Source organism: Crocuta crocuta, unplaced genomic scaffold (genome assembly GCF_008692635.1).
Source record: "Crocuta crocuta isolate KB4526 unplaced genomic scaffold, BGI_CrCroc_1.0 scaffold32, whole genome shotgun sequence".
Taxonomy (NCBI): Eukaryota; Metazoa; Chordata; class Mammalia; order Carnivora; family Hyaenidae; genus Crocuta; species Crocuta crocuta.
In genome coordinates, this window is record NW_027529424.1 from 1,084,991 (window position 1) to 1,093,235 (window position 8,245).

At 43.2% G+C, this 8,245-nt stretch overlaps 2 protein-coding genes across 4 annotated transcripts in view; both read right to left on the bottom strand.

Moving 5' to 3' along the window:
• HSPA14 (heat shock protein family A (Hsp70) member 14) overlaps window positions 1-8,245 on the bottom strand; it is a 43,118-nt gene that overhangs the window by 34,186 nt on the left and 687 nt on the right. Inside the window, exons 2-3 of the mRNA XM_077758460.1 lie at window positions 7,630-7,710; window positions 7,472-7,554 (exon numbers count right to left, since the gene is read on the bottom strand). Coding sequence (XP_077614586.1) covers window positions 7,472-7,554; window positions 7,630-7,710 — 164 coding nt within the window. The remainder of the gene's footprint in view (window positions 1-7,471; window positions 7,555-7,629; window positions 7,711-8,245) is intronic.
• Window positions 1,266-7,555, bottom strand: MSANTD7 (Myb/SANT DNA binding domain containing 7). Of its 3 annotated transcripts, XM_077758462.1 has the most exons (4): window positions 7,472-7,555; window positions 5,584-5,903; window positions 4,740-5,458; window positions 1,266-4,226 (listed from the first exon to the last, which is right to left on the bottom strand). In XM_077758462.1, the coding sequence occupies exons 3-4, from the start codon at window positions 5,299-5,301 to the stop codon at window positions 3,703-3,705; spliced, it is 1,086 nt and encodes a 361-aa protein (XP_077614588.1). In that variant the 5' UTR covers window positions 5,302-5,458; window positions 5,584-5,903; window positions 7,472-7,555; the 3' UTR covers window positions 1,266-3,702. The 3 variants fall into 3 exon arrangements, with proteins under 3 accessions (XP_077614588.1, XP_077614587.1, XP_077614589.1); XM_077758461.1 differs by lacking the exon at window positions 5,584-5,903 and having other exon boundaries at window positions 7,472-7,551; XM_077758463.1 differs by lacking the exons at window positions 4,740-5,458; window positions 5,584-5,903 and having other exon boundaries at window positions 7,472-7,548.

Below are 8,245 nucleotides of genomic sequence, written 5' to 3' on the forward strand. Positions count from 1 at the left end.
TACCAGGCTGGCTGGTGCTGTTTACATCAAACCAGCCGCCTCCCAGTAACAAGGTAAATGACTAAAGTACTTCTGCCCCTTTGAGCAGTGACACAAGTCCTGGATCCTTGCCTTAATTTCACCTAGAAATTAAAGGAAACCCTTCTTCTTAACCCTTCTTCCAAGGGGTTGTAGCTATTCCATTCAGAGACCAGTCTTAAAAAAGAGGGGCTGAAAATTAATAGTGACTAACTGCTGCAGTTATTGGACATCCAAATATCCTAACCTGGGTAAGTAAGGGGAAGACAGAAGGGTTTAAGTGACTAATTCAGCTTAGAACTACTTAGAACACTTGCAGATTCCTCACACTTCTCTATCTCCTAAAAACTGATAGAGAGGGAAACAGGTAAGCAGCTTGACCAAAGTACCATGGTGAATTCATGGTAGAACTGACTGGAATCCAGATCTTTAACACAAAGTTTAGTATTCTTTTCACGAAGCCCTCCTTTCCTCCCTTTCTCTAAATCCAGTATTTTGACTAGATCCTGGACAAATATTTAAAGAGTAAGACAAAAAAAGATGAAGTGTGGCGTATTTATTTATTTGCACCAATATAATTTCAGCATGACACTTACCAGTTGTTCTCTTTAGAACAAGAGTTTTGGCCAACCAGGACAATTTATCCTGTTACCTATCTATCCTGTAAGCTAGCTAGGTCAAGATAATTTGTTGCCAAAAAAGCCTTTATTATGGAATTTATAGAACTTATAGAAACGGAAAATAACTTCTCAACTCCCCTGCAAAGAGAGCCCCTCTCACTGAGGACAGAAAGCACACAAAACTCTCAGGGCCATACGAAGGCGACACCCTGGAGGGGAGCTAGTAGAGAAGCAGAAAGCAGAGAGTGGAGGGGACGACACATGGTCGTGGATGTTGCCAGAAAGTAGCGGACTGACCACGAGTACATACAAGTAAAAGCTTTATTAGTCCACACCAGGATTAAATCACTTAACAGAAACACGAAGGGTGGTGGGAGGCCGGCACGCACGGCACCTCACGGACATCGAGGTCTTCAGCAGAGCGTCAGCCCCGCCACTGTACCACGACCTTGACAAGCACGGCTGCTTTCTCCTCCTTGTCCTTCCTTAAATGTCTCTCGCGTGACAGCGGACTGTCGGAGCTGGCACACAGCCGCCCCAACGTGCTCCAGGGTGGTCTTCCCCATCCCCGTCACAAGACCGTGCTTTCCGCGGGACAGCGTTTTTACCTTCATCGGTCCGCTCGCCACGTGCCTGTGAGGTAGGTAGGAGCGTGACTCGTTTCTCGCTCTGCGGGTGACGAACCGGAGTCCCAGAACGGGAAAGCGACCTGCCTCCGATGTGCAGGCATGAACGGCGGGGCCTAGAGCCTGGGGACGGTTTCTGAGCTCGTTCTCTCTCAGTGAGAATGGCCTCCACGTAACAGTATTTTTCGATTCATTAAGAACTTCCCTTTTAATTTTATTCTCACTTTAAAGTTATTTCACCCAAAAGACATTCACAGTACTACCTCCCAAGTTTAATTCCACTTGTGTTCCGTAGCACTTCTCTTATCTAAAAAAAACCCCTGCCTACGTACTTTGCTACCGTTAACAGGTTAATATACTACAGGCCTAACTCTCCTTCGCGTACTTCCCTGTTTTTCCAGAAAGCCTATGTACTTGTATTAGTGTTACCCAGTTACAACAGACACATACCCCTCCATACAAAGGCCTAAAACAAATGAGAAAATGCACAGCCATATATATCCATTTTACGGTCTTAACATAGGCTTCTTTAAAGCAAGGAACCTATGTCCGGTGTGGTGCTTATGTAAGTTGAGCATATTAATAAATACTAATACCATAGAATGCTCTCTTAAAACACAACTGTTACCAGTAATTCAAACATACAATATGCCACCGTGACTGAAAATATTACAATTAAATTTTTTACTTTGCCTTTTTGTTATGCCACGTGTCAGAGAATTTTTTTTTAGAACTAGAAGGTACTAGAAGAGTCATCTAGTACAAATCATGTTAAAGATATTGAAGCACAAGAAGGGCAAGCCACCTGCCCAAGGTCACCAACTGGGACAGGGTTAGAATCCAGTGCTCAACCACACCAGCCATCTTCTACTGTCACCACCGCCCATCAGCGCAGCCTGCCTGCCGCCCAGGCACGCTCCGGCTATATTCCCACTCTTCTGACGCTTTCCCCACCTATCTGCCTCTCCAGGATGTAGGTAAGCACCCAAGCCCACAAAATATAAAACAAAACCTCTTCAAACATGCCTGCACTTGTTTTTTCTCAACCTGTAGACTGGAGGAGAGCCTTTTAAATTCCAAGGCTCCTATTTGTATTTCCTGAAAGCACTAAGTAAACCACTTAAAAGCTTTGAAGCTTGTTAGTTAAATGACGGCCAATAATGGCATTCTTTCTAAAGAAATCGGAAGTATGGCTCTACATCTTCCTATCTCCTAAAAGCAGCACGTATGTTTGGGGGGAAAGGAGGATGTATTTATTGAGGGCTTTGTGCTTAAAAGGAGGTATTTATTGCAGGCAGTCTTTATCCACACCATCCTCGGCTGTTCCCAAAGCTGTCCTCTTCCACCATATGCCATTAACAAGGTGAACTTTTGTCTACAATGTATGAGAAAGTGACTTTGCAAAGTTCCCCAGAAGCAAAGTCTTCTAGGGCTTGCCTCTGTAACATACTAGACAGAAAAAAGGCTAAAAGAATGAAATTAGCTAAAAGCACTTGGAAAACAGATTCCAAATTGTTTCCACATGTTCCAAGGGACACCCTAAACCTAAAGACATGTAATTATGTATATTAAGGGAGCCAAATAATATGGAATGCAAAGAATTCACTTACATTTATTATTTTATAAAACAGCCAATACCTCGTTATATGGAAGATTATATGAATCATAATACACAACTGTAGCTCCCGCAGTTCTGAATTATATCCTTAGAGTGACAAGACACTGAAAACTAGTGAAAGGGAAGGAAAGCTGGTTTGACCATTGAGTGCTTACTAGTATGTCATAGACATAGCAGTGAAAATATAAGAGATAAACATACAAACACATGTATCTAGATTAATGAGCCATAGAGGATAAAAAAAATGAAAACCTTAAACTTCTAAGAAGCAGTCAAGTTAAAATGGTAAAGATTGAAGCAATGAGGTCATGGCAGACACCATAATTCTTTATCTTGTCAACTAATGTGCCTCACCCTAGCCTTACCTCGGCCAAGGTCATATGCGTTAATAATAACTTACATGTATATAGTGTGTAGTGCTTTTAAACCCTTTCACATCTACTAGCCGTTCGGTCCTCACAACAACCCTGTGAGGTAGGCAGGTCAGGAGTTATCACCTGGCCCCCATTTTACAGATGAGGAAACTGGTGTCGAGGTAAACTAAACTGCCCATTAGCGGCGAGGCCACTGCTAACCAACTCTCTGGTCTCGGCTCCATCTGTTGTTAGACCACTCCTCACAAACCCGAGAGGTCTTCAATTCGTGGAGAAGCTTGGGAAAAGCAACTAGCACGTATATTCCCACTACTCTGCACATTAATGGTTCATCCGCTCTTTCTTTCCTTTATTCCTAAGGACGTATAAAAGGAGCCAGGGTACCAAAAGGCAGGTGTTGGAACTGGGCTTCTACCAGTTTAGGAAACGCTCTTTAGAAGCAACGTCTAACTTTTGGTATTCGAAATTAACCTCTGAAGCAATTTTTCGAGCCCTAGCTGAAAAGCACCGGTGGCCTCTTCCACCGCCGTGGCCAAGCGTCTGACTGCGACCACGGCATCCCTGCGGAGCTCGTTGGCAGTGTCCTGCTGAGCACTGGCCTCCTCACCAATAGCAATCAGCCTGTCCAATTTCTCTTCCTCACGCTTTGAAAGTTCACGTGCCAACCTCCTGTTTTCTGCCAACTCGGCCGCAATAGTCCTGGCCACTGACCGCCTTCTTCGCCTCGCCCACCGTGGAGGGGGCTCACCGGTCAAAGGCCTATCCCCACCAGAAACAAAAGGAACTGTGGAGGAGGAGACCGGAGGCCGCGGTGCGGAGGCCACCCCAGGAGTGTTTCGGCTGGTGCTGGCGCACGGACTGGGCTCACCGGACACACCCAGTCGGGTCATGGGGCTGCTCTGACAGGGAGCAACCGCCCCTCTGAAAAGGTGGTGGGAGCTGCTGTAGCTGGGGGTCCCTTGAGAGCACCCTGAAAAACAAAGCAACAACGTTGCAAAGAGGACATTCCTGCTAAGGGAATGCTTGGAGCCAGCGGCGGGGCTGAGAGGCAGTTACAAAGCTAAGGTTGGAAAGGCCTCTTTCCACCATGGACTGGGAAGACCTCAATTCCTGAAACTGGACACTTTGGCCAACTGCAATCTTATCTCCAAAACCTCCCCGGTGCCTTTCTGAACCCTCTTCCATGTAGCCAGCCAGCTCCATCTCCAGTCACAAATTCCTACGCACCCACTATAAATAATGGCAAAACTAGTCTCGTTCTAAAGAATACTTCTTTCACATTTAAGAAGTTCTAATACCTTACATACCTAAGGTCATTGCTTTTAAAAACCTGGAGCCCTTTATCTGACCACGGGGCTTTAAAAAAAAAAGAGGGCACAGGGCAGAAATGGAGACAGTGTTGAAGAGAACACCTCCAAACACATCCTGCTGTTTAGAACCAAGGGACTCTGGCACCCCAATCCTTCACATGCTTGGGAGTTACCTGCACCCGAGGATTCATCCCAGGAGTCCTCAAGGTCACTGGTTTCTCGCATCTGGTCACTGATTCTCAGTTGACAATCCTCATCTGATTCCTTAACTGTTTTCAAGATAGGCTGATGATCTGCTGCCTGAGTCCTTTTTGCTCTGAGAATGCTGGGTCCCTCTTCCCCTGGGGTGTCAGAGGCAACTAAGTTCTGATCACAGTGCTTGGCCCAAGCAGTGTCCTCCATTAAGTTGTCTGGGTCAGTCACTATCTGATTTCGGAGAAGCTGATCCAACGTATCATAAAACGGGCAGTGTGGTGGATCACCCACACTCGTGGCGTGGGCAACATACGCCTTTAAATATAACGCCTTCAGGACTTTAAACTTGGAGCGGCACTGACGTTCTGTGCGGCGGAAGCCTTCCTGCTGCATTCGCTTAGACACGGCCTGATACACATCTGCATTATGATGCACAGTCTGGAGGCGCTGAATATACTCTGCCTCACCTAGTATGGAGAGAAGAGTTCGCGTCTCCTGTCTGGACCACCGGATGCCCGCACTGCTATTGGAACTGGCCATAGCGGGCTGGGAAGGAAGACCAGCCGCAGGAAGCTCCTGGGCGGCAAGATGCGAATCTGAAGGTGTGGGGGAGCTCTGCGTGCTGTGTTTCCAGAAGCCGGTTCTTCCCTCTCAGGGCTAATTGCTGAGAAGCCAGGTCCAATGACCGCATTTCTGGCTGGAAGGCCACAGGGGAATGAGAGTTACAGGGAGGGTCGTAAGGATAATCGTGGCAGCAAGCTAAGTGGTGCTAACCGTAAGTGCGGTGCAAGCAGGCGGGATGCCAAGACTAAGAAAGCCTACCTGTGGGAGTCTGCCCGGGACAGGTACTGGACCCAAAGCCTTAAAGGGTCTTACTGGCTTGGCCAAAGGGGACTGGCTCCTCCACCAAAGACAGAGTGCTTCTAAGGCCAAGACCTGGTACAAGTGCTTATCTGTAAAAATCGTCATTGTCTTCTAAGCAGACTGAGGGCGGAACGAGTGGACCATGAGGCGGCTCACTCTAGAGAAGCGTGTGCAGGATCATGGCGTAGCAGCAGGTCTGAAGAGCGCTCAGCCTTCACTGGCCTTGTGGCTATATATTACCCATCTGACTGTCACCACTGCACTCTGTTAAGACGTAACTTTGAGAAAAGAAAAGTACACTTAAGTTGTTCCTGATACTACAAAGATGTTGCATGATATGGCAGAAGACAATCATATCAATACTCAGATCATCTGCCCTAAAATGGCAGCATAAAAAAGGGCTACCAAGAGATAGATCTAGTGCAATGTTCTGCGTCTGGACTGGATCAAGTCAGTATCCGGTTGTGCTTCTGTACTAAAGCTTCGCCAAGATGTTACCATTGAGAGAAAGCGGTAAATCCAATAATATATGGGATTTCTCTGTTATTATTTCCTACAACAGTATGTAAATCTACAGTGATCTCAAAATAAAAAGTGTAATTTAAAAAAGCCCATATTTTGGCTGCTTATAGCAAATCTAGCTTCAAGTCCCATGTACAGCTCCCTGCATTTTTAGAGATTTTTTTTTTAATTTGCAAATTTCTGACACCAGCTAACTTATTTTTGATATGCTCAATACTAAATTTTATCAACACATAAATGGATATGGGAGTATATTAACCATCACAAAAATTTTAATTCTTTCTAAAATACTATCATTTTTGACTTAGTGCATAAATACCCTAAAGAAAAAAAACAGTGATCAAGTTCAGCTTAAATACGTGTAAGGGATAATTAAAAAAAAATACCTGTATGTATAAAGAAATAGATATTAGCTTTATTCCCAAACCCTCAAAACCTAAAATCAACATAGGACATTTTAAATTCTCAGAAATAGAAAGACCTGAGGCTAGGTTAGAAGTCCTGAACCACACTTCCATGTAGCTCGCCCCTCATATGAGCAATACCGTAACTTCTATGTGCCTTGATTTTCTCATCTACAAATGGGGAGGAATAAAACCTGTCCTACCAATCTTTTAGGGATTTGAGAGGATTAAATAATAGATGTGAGAGCACTTTGAAAATTTATAAACACTGTATCAAGTATTACTACTCCAGGGAAAATGAAAACCTCTAATTATTATGGTAATCTATAATTTGAGGAGACAGAAGTCTGGAGAAGCAAGCCTCTTTAATCTTTTAATTAATGTTACAACAGATGATTAACCTGATTCTTAAGTTGTTAATTAAACTGTTTCTTTAGTGATTAAATTCATAATGCAACTGGAAAAGTCAGTTCCCAGAAAGTGTCACAAAGGGACCTGAGGAAGAAAATCAATAGCTTCTATATAAATTATGACCAGCTGTAAATAGATTTTGCAAAATTGACTTCAGTGCAGAAAAATCTTCAAGTTCCTGCAAAATCTTTCAAGTTCCTTCAGTGATGTAAACAGGTGAAAAGTCCAAATTACCACTTCTAAATGACGCAAATTATCAAACACCATGAATGTTGGCATTAGTCAATAAGAACACACCGATCCGCAAGAAACAAGTATCTGAGTGAATCCCATCCTTAAGAAAATTCAACACAAATTATCATAAGAAAGACATGGGATAATCTCTGAAACGACTCAATCATAAAAAGCAACAAAAAACCGACTGGTTTTTCCAGTTCCATTGTACATATTGCTTGGAATGTATAAACACATTTTATTCCCATATGTAAGATCATTATTTTATTCCATACCTTCTGCCAAGGATCTGCTTTACTTTCATTACTGTATTTGAAATATTTCTTATTCTACTTTGTTTTGCTGCCAATCCAACAACCTGAAAAAGAGCAGCATATTACAATGCATGTAATTTTGCTTATTTCAAACAAAAAAAAAATGAGGGGAACAGTACCTCTTCATTTTCTGTGTAAGCAACTACAGCTGGAGTAACTCTGTCACCTGCATCATTTGCAACCACATCAGCCCGGCCATCCTGGAAAAACATATACAACTCTATTAGGTCTTTTGAAAAACAACAATAATAAAAAACCCCACCAAAAAAAAAACCACATATAGACATATATAGATAGATAAATACACATACAGTCCCATCAGACATATGTGGACCAGTGTTATCTTACCATACATATAGAAAGAAAAATCGCTCTATCAATGTTTTAAATCTGTAGATTCAATTGCCGTTATTAATTGCCTAGATTTTATACAAGGTCAACATTCCACAAAGAACTGCCTCATTTTTTCTATCCAGTCCATAATTGGATCAAACATAATAATCTTCCTACATGCAATAACAACAAGCTTTTCGACATCACCCTTTCTAGTTTTCGTTCTTACCCGACAAATACATCTTTCTTCCTTTTTCTACGTATGATGAAATAGCACTAAGTCTGTCTGGTTTTTCCTTCCAAGTGACTTGACATTTAAACGCGAGATCAGTATCAGGGGAGTTCGATATTATTGTTCCTTCCGCCTCCCCACTGATGAGAGGAAGGCTACAACTCCCTGTT

Bases quoted from the DNA above. Each gene is read 5' to 3' on its own strand.
- MSANTD7 (XM_077758462.1), bottom strand. From the start codon at position 5,301: ATGGCCAGTTCCAATAGCAGTGCGGGCATCCGGTGGTCCAGACAGGAG. The intron at 4,227-4,739 runs GTAACTCCCAAG...TTTGTTTTTCAG, and splicing joins GGATGAATCCTCGGGTGCAG to GGTGCTCTCAAGGGACCCCC.